This window comes from Cricetulus griseus, chromosome 6 (assembly GCF_003668045.3).
Source record: "Cricetulus griseus strain 17A/GY chromosome 6, alternate assembly CriGri-PICRH-1.0, whole genome shotgun sequence".
Taxonomy (NCBI): domain Eukaryota; kingdom Metazoa; phylum Chordata; class Mammalia; order Rodentia; family Cricetidae; genus Cricetulus; species Cricetulus griseus.
In genome coordinates this window covers 141,673,078-141,691,502 of record NC_048599.1, presented here as the reverse complement: position 1 = coordinate 141,691,502, position 18,425 = coordinate 141,673,078, and the positions used below count along the sequence as shown (strand labels likewise).

Genomic DNA, 18,425 nt, shown 5'->3' with positions numbered 1-18,425 from the left:
AGAGGCAGGTGTGTGTGTGTGCGTGGGGGGGGGGAGGTTGAGGGTGTGTGTGTGTGGGGGGGAGGTTGAGAGCTCAATGGTTAAAAGCATTGACTGCTCTTCCAAAGGACCTTGGTTCAATTCCCAGCACCCACATGGCAGCTCACAGCTGTCTATAATTCCACTTCCAGGGGACCTGACACTCATAGCAAAATACCGATGCACATAAAATAAAAATAAAAAATTTTAAAAAATGAGGCAGGTGGATCTTTGTGAGTTTGAGCCAATCTGGCCTACAGATTAAGTTCCAGGACAGCCAGGCCTACACAGAGAAACCCTGTCTTGGAAAAATTAACAGAACAAAACAAAGCAACCAAAAAAAGCAAACAACAAAATTATACATGCAAAAAAAAAAAAAAATCCCTTTAATTTTGTAGCAGCATTGATGGGACCCAGACCCTTGGGCATAACAGGCAACTACTGGACCACAAAGATCTATCTCCAGCTAAAAACACACCTGGTTTTTCACAAATCAGATCTGTATAAACCTATGCTGAGAAAAATCAAGAAACCAGTCCACATACAAACGGCTGCTTTGGGTGCCAGGTATCACTTGTGTTCACTGAATAATTTTAGCTTTCATCAACACCCTAGATACTCTTGAGGTTCGTTCTAATCACCCCACCCTCCTATCTGTTAGCCTGCTGACCTCGTGGGCCGATATGTCTGCCTCCAGCAGCTGATGCTTTTTTAGCAAATTGTTCACAGAGGCCAGGTCTTTGCCATAATCTTCTGATGCCAGGAGAGCTTCCACCTGCAATTGGCAATACAAAGGGGAATGGTTATTATAGGATGCATGCATAGTGTTCTGGAAAATCCAGGGTGGCCAGGAGCTGCGCTAGGTCCTTTTTAATTGTGAGTTACTGTTTAATTATGAGATCTTTCTACCTCTGCCTCCTGAGTAGTTTGATTAAAGGTGTGTACCAAGGAGTCACTCACTATTCTGCCTACTAAGCCGGGTCCAATATGACTAAGGAGCCCGTTCAGAGTAGAGATAGAGGCACAGCCCCAATTCTTCTCTGGAATGCAAGGGCAAAGATAACAACAACCAACAGCAATGAAGCTCCTCTAGTACAAGGACCACAGTGGGAACAGTGTGCTAAGATGTCCAACTGTGGTCTGCACTCTAGGGACCCCTGAATGGCAGCTAGATGGGAATTTTAAATTTGGACTCTCCCATACATAAACATTTAAGGAGAATGTAGTGACATGGGATAAAACTACGCCATAAGGAAGCAAGTCTGTAGCGGGGTTGCAATCAGGTGCTGCACATCAGGAAAAGTCTAAAAAAGATTAGACTGTAAGAAAAACTGAAGTCATGTTCCGAAGACCTGTGTTACAGGTGTTTCATCAGTTTGTAAGACATGAGTCTGAAGTGGCCAGCAGTTTGGTTCTTGAAACATCTATGAATCAGGTTCAGTTACTTGGGCGACTAGGTCAGGACCCCTGTCATGAGACAGGTGGAAAGAAAAAATCCAGTCACAATATTTTCTCTGGCAACAAATGAGATGTGTTGATCAGGAAATAGTGAAGTATACCAGATGGGGGACGTCAGTCAAAAGAGAACATGGCACAGAATATCCGTGTTTCGACCAGGCCTCAGAGACATGGCATACCAGTATGTGAAAAGGGGGGCTTGCACATTTGTGGAAGGGAAAGTGGACTATGGTGAATACATGGATAAAAAGAATGTGAGGTGGCAAGTGACAACAATCATTGCTGGTAACATTTCTGAGTGACCAAAGAAAAGGCGTGGAACAGATGATTCTTCTTTGATCATTGCTTGGTTACAGCATCCTTCCTAAATCATGTATAGTCATTAGTTTAAAGATAAAGATTAAAAAGATATATATATATACACATGCATATAACTATATAACTATACATATAACTATATAACTATACATATAACTATATAACTATATAAACTATACCATAAATACTAATGAAAATTGACAGTGTGAACTCACCTCTACAATGATTCATGGAAATACAAAGGGACTCTGAAATGTTCACCGAGGTGGTATCTAAAATCACCCTTAGAGCCTCTGCTGTCCCAATTTCCTCCATTTTCCTAGACTCTGACTCCCTTTCTCTTGGGACTTTTAGTTATATCTTGGTGCAGACTTGTGGGAACTGCCTGCCAGCCACTCATATCCTCCTCTATACACTCTCTTGGGGAGCAGTCCTTTATCCAAGATCTTCTGAAATAATTTTTCTGTTCTAAGCTTCTAATCACTCTGTAACAGCAATCTGTTACAATGAGGACTTCTTTTCAAGGTACTCTGAAGAGGCTCTCCTTTACAATCTGGGGTTGGCTAATGGACCCATTCATTACCCAAATGCTGGAAGGTCCCTGAGGGTAGGGAACAAGAACCACCTCATATTACCTCAGAGAGCCAGAAGTCAAAGTCTTTGATTCCAGTGTTGAAGTTCTGTTGCTTATTGGCCTCCTTTAGCTTCTGGCTCTTCTCAGCTGATTTCTGCACCAGGAACTGCCACTGGTCTGCAAGTGCAGCCAGGCGAGCCTTAGGAAGAAATGGGGGTGGGTCACTTGGGATGGGGAAATCTCTGAAGGATCCATTCCCAAGATGGTCTCCCAAATCAGAGACCATCAAAGAGGAAGTAAAAACAATCATAGGAACTGTGTTCTCAAATTCCAGACTGTAGGTCTTAAGCTGTATTACAGGAGTAGTGAAGTGGACAGTAGCATGCTGCCATTCTTCTGAGATAGTATGGGCCCTTGGACCATACCTTGATGGGCCCTTGGACCATACCTTGACAGCATCCTCACTGCCAGCACAGGCCCCACGCTCGATGAGTGAGTTGCCCATGTCGATGACGCCACGGATTCGGTCAGCATTGGCGTGCAGTTCTGCCTCAAAGGCTTGGTGCTTCTGGTGCTTGCTCTGAAAATACCAAATCACCATTCAGAGGCAGTTCTTGCTAGGCTTGTCATTAAGGCAAAAGAGATGCTTAGGAGGGAGTGAGTGCTGCGAAAGTAAGGAACAAGGCAAGCACTGGTGTGGACAGAAAGCCACCACAGGTTGTGCTGTGCTATGGTTTGGGGTCTATGAGAGCCCAGCAGAGGTAGGTTTAGGCCAGAAAAGGAGATAACTAGCTCAGGGTCAGTGAAGTAAAAGCCAGTTCTAAACAGCTCATCAGCAGGCTGGGGGCAAAGCCTCAAAATCTGTACTTTTTTCCATTTTGAAGGGGACTGGGGTGAATTTTAGTTTTGAATCTAACTATGAACCTGTGTCAACCTATGCCTTTATCTTTCCTGGACAGAAGTCTTAACATGTATGGGATATCCCACCACCTACAACAGGAGCACATCTAATGGGTACAGTGGTTCCTGTTGATGAATATCTGGCTTTGGCTAAATTTTATTTTTGCCAGGAAGAAAGAGCTGGGGGCTTGGTATTGTTTCTAAGAATTTGTTAAGAAACAAAAGATGCTGAAACACTTAAGAACTATGATTGTGAGGGTACAGTAGCTGGAACACAATTCTGGGGAAAATACATGGGAAAATGTTGTTGGTAAAGAAATTAAGAGAAAAAACCATAGCAAACAAAAAACCCCCAAAACCAAACAAAATGGTTTAGTTGGCCAAGAATTCTGCACCCAATGTTTCATTTCGGAGGCAGGAATCGTCGCAAGGAGGGGACTGTGGCTGCTAAAGCAGCACCAGGACCAACAAACAGGTCTCATCCACAGATCCCAACAATGCAGTCACCCTGTGTTTTGCTCTCGTCATCGCTGGTTCAAAACCATTTATTCTCTTCTACAGCTGTATTTCTTCTTCTCAGTTCTGGGACTGTTTGAGCCACATGATGATAGATATTTTTTGTGAAAAACGTCTGCTTAGATTTGGAAACACACTTAGCTATTGCAGTTCTCTAGGCCAGCACCTCTGGACACCTCTGGTTGTATATTGGATTCACCCCAAGCTAGCCTGGCCTACCATGCCCAGGCCACTTGACCTCTTGAGACCAGTAAAACAAAGTCACAGTCTACACATAGAAGCTGATATTCCATTTTCAAAAGCAACCCTTGAAAGAAAGTGGTCAACTACTGCCCCCAAACCAAACACTGTACAGAATTTGCCTGGATGATGAAATGGGAAGTACAGATAGGGAGTGACAGCTAATTACAACAGAGAAAGCCACATCTCACAGGGACACTTGGATGGAGGGTGACTGGGGATTAGAATGATGATGGATGAATAGACACCAGTGAACCATGCCAGCAACAGTTCTCTACAGAGTACAACACAAATCTCAGAGCTCACAAATCTACAACTCTTAAAAGGATAAAAAACTTACCAGCAGCTTGGAAAGCTACAAAAACAGATTGAAAGAAGAGTTCAGTACACTTATTTGAACACATCTCAGCTACTAAAGACCTATCATACTTCCCCAGGAAATTCAGCACTTGGGAATAGCACAGCAGCAGGACCCTTAAGACACATTATAGCAGACAAGCTTCTATGGAGACTAGCAAGGGAACAGCTTTCAAATGGCTCTACTAGCTCAGCAATGTTTGGCACAGGCCCAGGAACTCTTTCTAAGCTTTATCATGGTGCAGATGGCTCTGCAGGCATTTACTTTAGAGTCTCATTTAACAGCTCGACCTCAATAGCATAGGGCACTTCAGAACAGGCCCCCAATGAGTCCCACTCACCTGGATGTTGGTGGGGTCCTTATATGACTCATCACTTGCTGTCTGTAACTTCTCACTGATCCAGGCCTCAATTTCATCTACATCCCGGCTGAATTGTTGAAGTGTTTGAGATTCTCCAAGTTTTGACCTTTTCTCAATCATCTGGGCTTTTAGGCGGCGCCACCTGTGAGTGAACAGAAGAAGCTGGAGTAGGTGTGGCTTCTCACATATGTGCATTCATCTTCTCGGAACTGGTGAAGTCATCAGCACAGGACACGCACCTGTCAAGGACCTCATTGCGTCGGTTTGCAATGTCTCCCTTGGCATAGTGGTCAACAGCAATGAGCTGGTCGGCAAAGGCCTGCAGGGCAGCTATCTTTTCCTCCTGAGGACAAACAGGCAAGGAGGTCAAGGTGGGCTGGACAAGGCCTGCTAGCTTTCAGAGGAGATGGTTACACTTTGGAACTAACTGGTGGCAAGATCAGAACACACCGACACTTTAGAAGCCAGCTTGATTATCATCATTACTAGAGTAGGGTTTAGTTCAAGAGGACTTCAGGTCATATTGAGCTGTGCAGTTGCTGGGACACCAGCAGATGCCACACCAACAAATTAGGCTCATAAAATGACCACTGTTGTTCTTTCCAGCTCTTCTTTTTCTGCTCTTTCCTGCTGTTCCCCTGCAGCTAACAGGACTTTTCCTGTCTCCCTCTTCTCTTCTGTCCTCTCTCATCTGTGTCTCTTTACATCTTTTCTCTTTCCTTCTCCCCCTCTTCCCATTCTAATAAAACTTCTCACTAAGCTCTGTCTGCCTGGAATGTTTGTCCCTCTGCCTAGGTCATCCTTGCCTGCCATGGAATCCACCAAGGTCCCCTCAAGCTTTATCATAACCTGACTTGGCAGGTTTTCCTGGCATTTCCTGCTGCCCCTGGCAGTCTGAGATATGCTAGGGCCCTGTAACCTTCAACTCAGTCACTTTTCCAATTAAGGATCTCTGGATTCTTCCATCCACCACCGCCATGTCCAGTCTAAGAGGTGCCATAGAGTTCCATACTGCCTGAACTGCGATGAAACAACCAGCTCCCCAGGACAGAGGAGCCCCTCAGCTTTCTCAGGTCCCCCAAAGATGGTTGACGCTCTCCAGGTCAGCAGGAAGTAGTCTTGAGAACTCGATGCCCTTATTCACTGACCTGCCATACTTAACTCCTCAACTTTTTAATAATAAATAAAGGTGGGAAGGTAAGGGGAAAAAAAAGAACACTGTTCTGTTTCCAACAAAATAGTTTTCAATTTTGTTATTACCAAAACATAGATTTTCATCCTTAAAAAATTAATATTGGGGGGGCTGGACATGGTGACACACATATTTAATCTTAGTAGAGGCAGGTTGATCTCTGTGAGTTCAAGGCCTGCACCACACCTAGCCATTTCCAGGGTAGTCAGGATTAAACAGAAAGACGCTGTCTCAAAACACAAAATAGAACATTGGGGGTGGGGAGGGGGTGGTGGTGGTGGTGGACAGATGGCTTAGCCATTAAGAACACTTGTTGCTCTTACAGAGGACTTGGGTTTTGTTCCCAACAACCAAGTGGCTGCTCACAACTGTTTTGCTACTCTACTTCCAGAGGATCTGACACCTTCTTCTAGCTTCTAAGGGCACTGCGCACACATGCTACACTTAGAGACAGGCACACAAATACTCATGAATTTAGAGATAACTAAATTTTTTTTATGCCATCATTTTTTGCAGTGCTGTGGTCTGAACCCAAATATCATATATGATAGGGAGCATTCTTCTAGGGAGCTATAGCTATGTCATCATACAGTAATACAGAACTTCTTTGAGGTTTTTTTCTACGTGTATACATATATGTAGTAAGTGTATGTGTGTATGCCACTTCTCAGGAGCCTCCACTTTGTCTTCTGTCTCTCATTGAGTAGGCTGGCTGGCCACCTGGCCAGAGAGCCCTGGAGCTATGATCATAAGCACATACACCATGCATGGCTTTTGGGTTCCAGGACCCTATAGCATACTAGGCAGTACTCGAACACATAGCCATACCTGCCACCTGAATAGCTTTTTTTGGTTTTGTTTTTGAGACAGGGTCTCACTAAGTAGCCCTGGCTAACCTGGAATGTTCTATGTATTCCAGGCTGGCCTTAAACTTTAGAGGTCCACCTGCATCTGACTCCTGAACAAGAATATTACGAAGGCCATTAATAGCCTCTAACTAATACAACCAAGTCAGTAACTTCTTTTTTAACCTAGTCATTAAGATAGAACTGCCACCAAATTAAGATGTGACTAGGATCTCATGATCCAGGGCCCACCTGGACATTGATAGCTTTGTCAAAGTCTTCATGTTTTTTGATCAGAGCCTCCACACTGTCCAGTGAGTCTCCTTTGTCTTCTGTGTTTAGGAAGGCCTCCCGGGCAGCCATCCAGTTCTCTGCTTGCTCACAGTCCCGATGGAACAGCTAGAGAGTGGACAGGTAGGTGTGAAGAAAGATAAGACCACTGGCAAGAAATACCTGATGAGAACTCAAATGCACACACCTGCAACTCCAAGCAGTGGTCCAGCATCATTCTGCGCTGAACCCAGGCCTTCTCCAGGTCTGTGCGCTCCTGGTCAAGAATATCAAGTTTCTCCTTGATCTCTGGGCTGGCATAGTGCCCATGAGCCAACAGCTGCTGTCCAAACTGCTCAAATGCCTGGAAAGTGCCAGCTCTGGCATCAATTTCTGTCCTGTGTTCCTGCCAAGAGGAGAGAAGTGATTAGGTAACTTGCAGACGGTGCCCACACTAGTATCAACCACTGGATCCCAAGAAGGGGAGGGGTAAAGCCACTAAGAAGCAGGCAGGACCTACCTGGTGTCGTTCCAGCAAAGCCTCAGCTCCAGTGACATCCTTGGCTAGCTCATCTGAAGATACCAACCCTCGGATTCCATTGATCCAAGACATGAGGTCCCTAGAAACCAGATTCACAGAGGAACACCCTTTACACATATGGCAACAAACAGGGCTCCTGCGAAGGAAATGGCTGCATCATTCCTGCCTCAGAAGGTTATTATTATTATTTTTTAAACTGTCAAAGCTATTTTAATTAATTTATTTGTATTTTATGTGCATTGGCATTTTGCCATGGGTGTTGGGTCCCCTGGAACTGTAGTTAACAGACAGTTGTGAGCCGCTATATTGGTGCTGAGAATTGAACCTGGGTCCTCTGGAGGAGCAGTCAGTGCTCTTAACCAATGAGCCATCCTCCAGTCTTCAAAAGGTTATTTTAGGTTAACCTGGTCATATATTGAACAGGGCTAGATCTTATTTGTGTTGGTAACGAAGGCTGGTAACCTTGTTTGTGTTACCAAAAAATGAAGGGGATCCTTCTCCTGGGTCTAGCTGGGTATGGGTAGTTCTCACCCATCATCAAGCAAACTTCTTTTTGCAATAGATGGAGATCACTACAGAAAACTGCAACCAGTCAAAATGCAGTCATGGAGTCCAGTCCCAACTGACCTATCTACAAATCAACTCCTTCACCTAAGGCTCAGGAATCACTGCACAAGAGGGGTCAGAAAGATTGTTAAGAGCCAGAGGAACAGGGAGTTTGCTATGAGATTGTGTTTCCTAAAAATGTTAGAAGTTACACCAATAAAGTCTCAGCAAAGTGGCTGCCTAAACTTTCTAAACAAAGACAATGCCAATAGACATGTTACTGTGGAAAGGGAAAAGCTTTCAAGGATTCAACACTAAATAAAGAACCACAGGCCAGACAGTGGTGGTGTATACCTTCAGCACTCAGGAGGCAGAGGCAGACAGATCTCTGAGTTTGAGGCCAGCCTGGTCTACATAGTGAGTTCTAGGACAGCCAGGGCTGTTATACAGAGAAACCCTGATTTTTTTTCTTTTGAACCCCATCTCAGCATTTCATAGTTGCCAGGGCCAGAGACGAGCATACTATCCAGTACCAAATGGTCGGCCCTAAAAACATATTCAAAGAAAGCAACATTGTATAGATTGAGCAGGTTGTACTTAGGAATATATTTATGTATGTGTATATATATACACACATACAAACACACACACCCCAAGAATAAAAGAAACAGGCCATGAATTTGAAAGTAAAATGGAATCCACAGGAGGACTTGCAGGTAAGGTGGAAACGATATACTTGTAATACAATGTAAAAAAAATTATTTTTCTTTTATGAAAGGAGGAGAGCTGAACAGGTAGTGCACATCTTTTATCCTAGCACTGAGAGGCAGAGGCAGGTGGTCTCTGAGTTCTAGGCTCACCTAGTATACAAAACAAGTTCTAAGACCAGAACTACAAAGAGAAACCCTGCCACAAACAAATGCCCCCCACTCCCAATTTAAGACATAAATGATAAAAGAGAAGATCGAGTTCCAGGACAGGCTCCAAAGCAATACAGAGAAACCCTGTCTCGAAAAAAACAAAAACAAAAATAAAAAAACAAAACAAAACAAACAAACAAAAAAATCCAAAAGCAGTCCAGAAATACTGCTCCAGGTTGAGGGACCTAGAATCAAACAGAATCTCTAGACTCCCAGTTATGAAATATGTATCGGAGAAAACCAAGAAAATGTGAATATGACTGATTTTTTTTTTTTTTCAAGACAGGGTTTCACTGTGTAACAGCCTTGGCTATCCTGGAACTCAATCTGTAGACCAGGCTGGCCTCAAACTCAGATCCACCTGCTTCTGCCTTCCTGGGATTAAAAGCATGTGCCACTATCACCTGGTGGGCTTAGACACTATTAGTGAATTCATGCAAGGTGATAAGGATAATGCTGGGACCTACAGTCTATTGTTGCTCAGAAAACAAAAGAACCGTCAGGCAGTGGTGGTGCACACCTATAGTCTAGGCACTTGGGAGGCAGAGGCAGGCAGATCTCTGGGATTTAGAGGCTAGTCTGGTCTACACAGTGAGTTCCAGGACAAACAGAACTGTTATACAGAGAAACCTTGTCTTGAAAAAAACAACAGCAGGGCTGGAGAGATGGCTTGAGGGTTAAGAGCATTGCCTGCTCTTCCAGGGGTTCTGCGTTCAATTCCCGGCAACCATATGGTGGCTCACAACCATCTGTAATGAGGTCTGGTGCCCTCTTTTGGCATGCAGGCATACCTGCATGCAGAACCCTGTATGTGCAATAAATAAATCTTAACAAAAAAAAAAAAAAAAAGGAAAAACAACAACAAAAAACAGCAATAACAATAAAACAAAAGAATCCATAATTAATGAGTGTCATAAAATTAACTGGTAACTACAGGCAACAATACCACAGTTTATTCTGTATGACTCTTCTTTTTATTTTTTATGGTTTTTCAAGACATGGTTTCTCTGCTTTTAGTCCTGTCCTGGAACTCGCTTTGTAGACCATGCTGGCATTGAACTCACCAAGATTTGCCTGCCTGTTTCCTGAGTGCTGGGATTAAAGGCTTGCGCCACCATCACCCAGCTTCTATATGACTCTTTCAACTTCTCTATGACAGTATATGGACCCGAATGTATATACATATACCCACAGTACAGAGATTAAAGATTTTTGGTACTTTGAATATTTTATATTAAGTGGCTATTTTTAAAGTAAAATTGACTATTAACAGATGGTCTTATGCAGTAAAAATCTCTGAGTGACACTAGGTATGCTATTTGAATGAGAATGGCTCATATATCAGAATACTTGTTTTCTGGTTGGTGAACTGTTTGGGAAGGATTAGGCAGGGGGCTTGCTGGAGCTGTATCACATTTCCAGTTAGTTCTCTCAACCTTGCAGCTGTGTCTCAAGATGAGAGCTCTCAAATACTGCTTCAATGCCATACCTGCTGCCATGTTCCCCCCACCATGATGGCCTTGAACTCTGAAACTAAATAAATATTTATATAAGCTGACTTGGTCATGGTGTTCCATCACAGAAACATAACTAAGACACTTGGTTTTTACCGGAAATCACTAAGGAAGCGCTGCAGGTCATGGGAGTCACCCAATTTAGCCTTGCGCTGGTCTGCACGCTTCCCTAGGCTGGTCCAGGCCTGGTTTAACTCTGTGCACTTTTCTTTCAAGTCCTCTGCAGATTCAGGGTGGGACTGGATCAGGCGCTGGGCTGTCTCCCCAAGGGAATTCACCTATAGGAAAAGAGTGGTAAGAATGCCCAGAGAAACAGCTGTGCTCAGCAGAGTTTAGGCCTCGGTTTCCCCAAGCTTCTCTCACCTTGTCACCCAGAGCTGCAAGGTCCCTCTCGAAGCCCTCATGCTTGCGCTGCAAGGCCTGGACACTAGCTAGATCATGGCCATAATTGTCTGTGTTCAGGGCCTGATTCTTCTCTTCAATCCATTCTTTGGTTTCATCAGCATCTCTGCAGGTAGGACACATAGTGAGTGCCAAGCACCACTGCCTTTGTTCCAGGGCAATCAGAGAAAACCTCTTAGGCTGGCACTTGTGTGTGTGTTATAGTTACACACATTCACTCTCAGTAGTATTAACTGAGAATTCACTGTGCCTTACATGGCTTTGATGTTAAGAAACCAAACATCAACAAGACATAGCTACTTACGCTGAGATTCCCCTTAGCAAGCCCCATCTTTGAGGGGGAAAGTCTTCACTGCTTCCTGACCCAGCCAGCCCTCACCTGTGGAACCTCTGTACTTCATGTGCACTGCCCAAGAGCTGGCTTCGTTCCTCAGCCAGCTGTTGCAAGGACCGCCAACGCTCATTCAGCTCCTGCAGGAGAATGGTAATATCAGCCCTCTTCTAACCTGTTCTGGCACACCCACACTCAGGCCTTAGGAAAATGACTCAACTGGAAGTTATAGGAACCTGTCATTTTCCATTTCCAACCATCTTGCAAACACAACAACAGTGCACCACAGCAGTGATCAAAACTAGTCACATCCAATAGCCTGAAAATCCCTCAAATGCCTGATCTAGGAACCCTCTTTGCAGCACTGGGAGAAACTAACTTTGTGCTTCTTTCCAATACATTGGTACCTGCATGTGATACCTAAGTTACAAGTAAGACATCTAAGAGTCTTCTCTCAGTACTACAACCAAAGAAGTCTCGGGCCAGAGCAGAACTGGGAAAGGTAAGTGCAGGTAGCAGGAAAAGTGAGTCCTTAAGATTCCTGCTTCATTGGAAATGCCAGTGAAGCTTTTCAGTACTGCTCTGTGGCGGTATGGACAAGAATGGTACTCATGGGCTAATGTTTGAATACTTGGTCCCCATTGGTTGAACTGTTTGGAAAAGAACTGTTTGCTTTGTTGGGGAGGTGTGGGCAGGTTTTGAGGTTTCAAACTTTTAGCCATTCCCAGTATATTATCTCTGCCTGCTCTTTCCTAATTAGACACTTTCTTTCAGAGTTTTCCTTGGTCGTAATGTTTTGTCACAGCAACAGAAAAGTAACACTCATACTGAAGTCTGGATCAAGAAACCTGACCAAACATTCAGGAAGCAGAGGCAGGTGGATCTGCACCTATCTGTGAGTTCAAGGCCAGCCTGGTCTACAGAGTGAGTTCCAGGACAGCCAGGGCTACACACAGAGAAACCCTGTCTCAAAAAACCAAAACAACAACAACAATCCTGATGCAATTACTACATGACTCTAGGCATTTGATGAGGATGGTTGATGTGTTCTGAGATCTATGGAAGTGGGCTGGATCATAGCATGCCCTCTACTGTAGTCAAGAGAGGGACAACAGTGAAGAAAAGCAAGGGTAAGCAGGGCAACTAACTGGTCACCACTTCTTACCTTGATGGAGTTGAAGGTGGCCACTGTATGGACCATCAGGCGAGCAGACTGTGAGAGGAGAGCATAGGGAAACCAGTCAAGACTTTCTACTTAAGAGACAGATCTGCTACTGCACTAAGTCCCAACACTCAAACTAACATTACCCTACACAGACACTGGAAAAATTTGAAGCAGGGGCATTAATAAAAACTCCAGCTACTACAAAGGTATGAGAAAACACCAACTATGTAAGTGGAGTTGGTTGCAGGGTGAGGCATACCCAAGCAGAGAATGAAATCTTGAGGACAACTGCTAAAGAAGGGCAACTTAGAGTCATGAATGGTGTACTTTATTGTCCACACCAAAGAACCCTCCAGAAAACAGTTCTTTTTTTGTTTTGTTTTGTTTTTTTGAGACAGGGTTTCTCTGTATGGCTTTGGAGCCTGTCCTGGAACTTGCTCTATAGACCAGGCTGGCCTCGAACTCACAGAGATCCACTTGCCTCTGCCTCCCACGTGCTGGGATTAAAGGCTTGCGCCACCAACACCGGGCTCAAAAAACAGTTTTACATACACTGATTACTGTGATTGTTTCATTATTAGTAAGGTGCAAAAATCACTCATTCCACGGTTAAAGTGGTTTACTAGGCAGTGGTTTCTAACAGTGTCCTGAAGAAAAGGGGACAGCATTGCTGAAGGAAAATAGAAGCAAGCCAATGAATTAGCTAGCTTTCTTCTCTACAATGCATCTCCTTGTAAACAAAATGTCCTATCCACCCAGCTTATAAACAAAACAAAAAACTCCTCTTGGCTCAAAATCTCTGAAGTATGACAAAAGGAGGCAGGGCTAAGCTCTGATGCACGGAAGGGAAGTCATCAAATGCGCCCAATAGAAGTATGAGAGAAACTCAGCCTAGGCTGAGACAAGTTACACAAGAAGACTGAACAGCACAAGGGTGAGCATAGAAGGCTGGTAACAGAAGGCCTTTTCTGCTTGATTTCTAAGATGTCTATGTCCTGAAAATGTATTTTTATGTAACACAAAAGTCTACCGGTAATTTGTTTATAGTGTAAGCAATGTATTACAAGAGATGAGTCAGAATAGAACTTCCTATGAAACTAAAATGTGTGTAGCTGGTGGTGTAATCTTAGCTGGAAGCACAGTATATCAAGCCTTCTTCCACATTCCCTGTCACAGCTTTGCTGTTCTGCTGCACTGGTAACCTTGTACTGGGTGCGTGACGTCAGCTATGCAGGTAACTTGTTCCTCTCCTTCCTGCTTTGCAGATGGACCCGTCTATATACTGGCTTCCTTGAACTACAGATCTTGTCACTGAGATACAGACAGGAGGTACACTTCCATTCTCAGTCCTGGTAACAGTCCTATCATCCTGTCGGGTAACACCTGATAATGGATGATTTCCCCATGTGAGGTTTACTCTGGGATCAAGATGGCCCACTCTTACTGGGCATTCTGTTTCTGTGTATTAGGCTTCCCAGTTCCACAGACAATAGAATACAGCCACTAGGTTAGAAGGAGGCCAAACCAACCAAGGGATAGTTCACAACAAGCTGGACACCAAGAAAAATGCACACAAGAAAAAAAGATGCTGCAAGTTCTGAAAAAAATAATTGGAATTAGTAATGTGCAAAGGAGTTACCTTCCACGGGGAGGCTGTCTTGGAATCTGCTTCATCCTAGTCAAAGAAAAAGGAGTTAGGCAGCAAGTCAGCAGCACAGAACCTTTCCAGTCAGCAACTGTGATGCCAGAGGAATCCCAACCGTTTATCTTCACTGTTATGGAATGCAGAGCAACCAACCTAAGGCTGCCTGAAAGGAATCACCAAACACATAAGATAATTCCCCTCCTCCTTTTAAGATTTAATTTGTGTGCATAATGTTTGGTTCCATGTATGTACATGCACCACTGGCATGACTGGTGCCCAGGTGTTCAGAAGAGGGCATCAGATTGCTTGCAATTGAAGTTAAGGTTGGTTGTGAGCAACCCATCACGTGGGTGCTGGAACTGAATTCAGATTCTCTGCAAGAGCAACAGCTGCTTGTAACTGCGTAACTGCTGAGCCAACTCTATAGCTCCCTACTGTTTTTTTTTTTTTTTCCTTCTTTCCTACCCCAAATACAGTAAGAGATGGAAAGAATGAAGAAATTCAATAAGGCCCATCTCTCCTTTATGCCACAGAATTCTTTGAGAAAAAAATAAACAAAAACAATAAGGATGTATTAGGGAAAAATTTTTAGAATGATAAAGATCGAATATGTTTTGGCCAAGTAGGTGGTAAACTCCTGGAACCCCAGCATTATGAAGGCTGAGGCAGAAGGCCTGTGAATTTGTAGCCAGTCTAAGCTATATAATGTGCTCCATGCCAACCTGGGCTAATAACAAAACCCCTTCACTTTTGTTCTGGAGAATGGCAGGCATCATGGATGCCTAGAATTTCTTTTTCACATTCTTACACAACAAAAGGTCTCTGTTCTTGCCTTTACATTCTTCCCAATCTAAATTCTTGCCAAGTTTGACTTCTTGTGGAATCCTGTGACTTACCCTGGGCATCATGCCATACACCTCCTACGAGGAGAGAAGGAAACTGGGTTAATACAGAGAAAACATGCTTCAGAATGCCATAAATATAGATGGAGACTGGAAATCTAGTTTACCACCTTGCACAATTCCAAATCAAATGCTAAACATTTATCTATTTAAGGAACTTAAGAATTTGAATCCAATAGCACCACAGACATTTAACTTCCACAGCTCTTCATGGACATAGGAGAGCACATAGGATGAAGTGTGAACTATACTGGCCTCAAATCTGTGTTACAAAATGTGGCCTCTGGGGTGATGAAGGACTTAGAAAGAAAAGAACCCTGATCCAAGGTTAATACACCCACCTGCTGCTGCACAGCCTGTACTTCCTCTGCCATAAGACCTTCAGATTCCAGGTCCTCAGCTACCTTGTTAATGTCCTTCAGTCGAGACTCATTGGCTTTCAGATCCTATAAAGTTAAGGTCACAATAATTAAATACACTACAGCAAGTCAGGGGCGATGGGAACTTTAAGTTCCCAGCACAGAACAAACACAGAAGCTATGGAGAGTAAATTCTAAGTCATACAGACTGCACAATTCATGTTACCTTCACTCCAGTAATCTGTGGCCAGACCCAAGAGACATAACTATTTAAAACTTTTTTTGTTTTGTTTTGTGGTTGAGTGCCATAGAAAATATATGAGGTTAGAGGACAACTTGCGCAACTCAGTTCTCTCCAGCCACCAAGTGGGTCCTGGAAATTGAACTTAGAATAATCTCAGGCTTGGTGGCAAACGCTTTAACATAGTAAGCCATCTCATGTCTTGAGAACTAACCCTATCACCCCCCTTTTTAGAGACAAGTTTTCTCTGTGTAATAGCCCAAGCTGTCCTGGAACTTGATTTGTAGACTGGGCTGGCCTCAAACTCACAGAGAGCCACCTGCCTCTGCCTCCCAGTACAGGGAAAAAGGCATGTACCACGATGGCTCAGTGAGAACACACACGCAGCCAGAGAGATGATTCAGAGATTAAGAGAACCGACTGCTCTTCCAGAGGTTCTGATTTCAATTCTCAGCAGTTCACATCTATCTAGAATGAGATCTGATGCCCTCTTGTGGTGTGCAGGAAAACCACTATATACATAAATACATTATATATACATAAAAACTACATATATACATACATATACATATATACATACATACAAACATACATACATGCCAGGCAGTGGTGGCACAAGTCTTTAATCCCAGCACTCTGGAGGTAGAGGCAGAGGCAGGTGAATATAAGTTCGAGACCACCCTGGTCTACTAAGTGAGTTGTTTTAGGACAGCTTCCAAAGCTACACAGAGAAAGCCTGTCTATAAAAAACAAAAAATAAAAACCAAGAAACAAAACAAAATTTAAATACCAAGTTTTTTTAAAAACTTTACTCACTGTATGTGACCTGGTTTTTTGTCTATTTATGTGTGTGCTACATGAATTATAGACAGTTCTAAGCGAACATGTAGGTGAGGGAACTCAAACCTGGTCCTCTGTAACAGCAGGTGAGGCTCTTAACCTCTAAACCTTTCTCCAAGTCCTTAAAATTTTTTCAAATTGGGGCTGGAGAAATGGCTCAGAGGTTAAGAGCACTGGTTGCTCTTCCAAAGGTCCTGAGTTCAATTCCCAGCAACCACATGGTGGCTCACAACCATCTACAATGAGATCTGGTGCCTTCTATTGATATATTGGCATACATGCAGGCGGAACACTACGTAATAAATAAATCTTTAATTTTTTTTCAAATTATTAATTTTATGTGTATTTTGCACTCACATGTGTTTATGCACCAAGTTTAGGCCTGGTACCTGTGGAGGAAGTAAACTGGAGGTAGATGGTTGTGAGACACTATATGGATGCTGGGAGTGGAACCTGGCTCCTCTGGGTGCCTTAACTGCTGAACCATGCATGCTTCCAGCCCCAAGAATTAGATATTTACACAACTTTGCAGCCATACCTTCTGCACAACTTTTCATACCTTCTGGAAGTCATCAAACTTTTTCTGCAGCACCTCAACCTGCTCCAAGTCTGCGCCAACCTCTTCACTCGTGAGAGCAGCTTCCTTCTCATTGATCCACTGCTGTAGCTCATTTGCTTCCCGGAACAACATGAACTTCTTACAGCTCTTCTCCAACATGCCTTTCCGCTTCTCACCCAGTTCCAGCAGAGACTGATATCTGATAGAAGTCAAGAGGGTGACAAAATGGGCAAGAACTCAAAGACTCTAACACAGGACAACCACTAGGCACCTGAGTGTGATCCAAGGCATGAGTTTGTAATGATGATGCCTAGCAACAAAGGATTAACAAAGGATCAGAGCATACAGAGATGAGAAGACTAAGCACCCAAACTACAGCTTCAGGGTAAGCTCACAGCATGGGTCATAACTGGCTGGGGCACTCTCTCCACGTCCATTTTGCAATTTATGTGACCACAGAAGGCTGAAACCAAGCACTTAGCACAGAAACAAAAAGTTCATGCAAATACATTGGAGAGATGAGATGAAGCTACATAAAGATGAAACTATATAATGTATATAAGGGATTTTCTTGGTTTTGATAATTTTCTGAGCAGCCCCTAAGTGGGGTAAGATACACACTTTGACACAGTCAATACAGGATGTTCCATCTCTGGCCAGTAGGACATTTCCATAGTGATTTGTGTATTTTTGAGCAAGTTACTGAAAGAACATCAGATAGTATGTAGAGTATGTATACAAGCTCATCATCTGCAAGAACTAAGAAGAATCAAAGAATTCTCTAACCAGTGAAAACTAAGACACAAAAAAAGCTGAGCTGCCACTATCTGTAGAGACAAAAAAACAAATCTGAGTAAGAAATGAATTTCAAAGTTAAAAGAAAAATCTGAAAATCACCACTAAATCTAAGCTTCCCCAAAATAGTACCAAGTCACCAGAAAACCAAGTCCCTCAAGCATTTCATTTCCATCTTCCTGAAGAATATGACAAAACTGGCTGCAGGTTTATAGAGGACAAAGACTGCTACTGCTTTACAACAAAAGTAGAGTGAACCAACACCATTCCAAACACAAGCAGGCAGAAGCAACCGAGGAGAGCAATTCCACTGAGAGCTCTCCCATAGCCAGGAAAGCTGTGCTAGAGATGTGACAGGTCCCCTGCACCACCTTTTTTCTGAATGGACAGGGCTTTGGCAGAGGGAAAATGGACAGGTGTAGCGGTGGACATGGGGGAGCTCAGCGAGGCTCTCAGCCTACTCACAGTTCTTCCACCTGTTTCATACGCAGAGATACACTGCCGGCCTCCTTAGTTATGCGTGTCCTGCACAGAGGGGGTACAGCAAAAGCATGCACACATTAGTGGGATTAATCCATGGGAATGAAAAGCAGCAGCTCCGACTGGTGCCATGAT

General features: G+C 43.6%; 1 protein-coding gene and 1 pseudogene across 7 annotated transcripts in view; one reads left to right on the top strand and one right to left on the bottom strand.

The window, feature by feature from the left end:
- The window catches only part of Sptan1 (spectrin alpha, non-erythrocytic 1), a 69,742-nt gene that overhangs the window by 15,017 nt on the left and 36,300 nt on the right, over positions 1 to 18,425 (bottom strand). For 3 of the 7 annotated variants that reach the window (XM_035446300.1, XM_027423131.2, XM_035446299.1), the window contains exons 23-40: positions 18,276 to 18,335; positions 17,016 to 17,214; positions 15,358 to 15,462; positions 15,011 to 15,034; positions 14,109 to 14,144; positions 12,470 to 12,517; positions 11,353 to 11,444; positions 10,935 to 11,079; positions 10,668 to 10,849; positions 7,571 to 7,670; positions 7,259 to 7,456; positions 7,033 to 7,179; positions 4,983 to 5,086; positions 4,723 to 4,885; positions 4,365 to 4,379; positions 2,817 to 2,948; positions 2,430 to 2,567; positions 689 to 793 (exon numbers count right to left, since the gene is read on the bottom strand). In XM_035446300.1, the coding sequence (XP_035302191.1) occupies positions 689 to 793; positions 2,430 to 2,567; positions 2,817 to 2,948; positions 4,365 to 4,379; positions 4,723 to 4,885; positions 4,983 to 5,086; positions 7,033 to 7,179; positions 7,259 to 7,456; positions 7,571 to 7,670; positions 10,668 to 10,849; positions 10,935 to 11,079; positions 11,353 to 11,444; positions 12,470 to 12,517; positions 14,109 to 14,144; positions 15,011 to 15,034; positions 15,358 to 15,462; positions 17,016 to 17,214; positions 18,276 to 18,335 (1,993 nt within the window). The remainder of the gene's footprint in view (positions 1 to 688; positions 794 to 2,429; positions 2,568 to 2,816; positions 2,949 to 4,364; positions 4,380 to 4,722; positions 4,886 to 4,982; positions 5,087 to 7,032; positions 7,180 to 7,258; positions 7,457 to 7,570; positions 7,671 to 10,667; positions 10,850 to 10,934; positions 11,080 to 11,352; positions 11,445 to 12,469; positions 12,518 to 14,108; positions 14,145 to 15,010; positions 15,035 to 15,357; positions 15,463 to 17,015; positions 17,215 to 18,275; positions 18,336 to 18,425) is intronic. The other 4 variants (XM_027423132.2, XM_035446301.1, XM_027423133.2 and 1 more) reach the window with 4 other exon arrangements.
- On the top strand, positions 1,358 to 1,778 carry LOC103161254 (annotated as a pseudogene).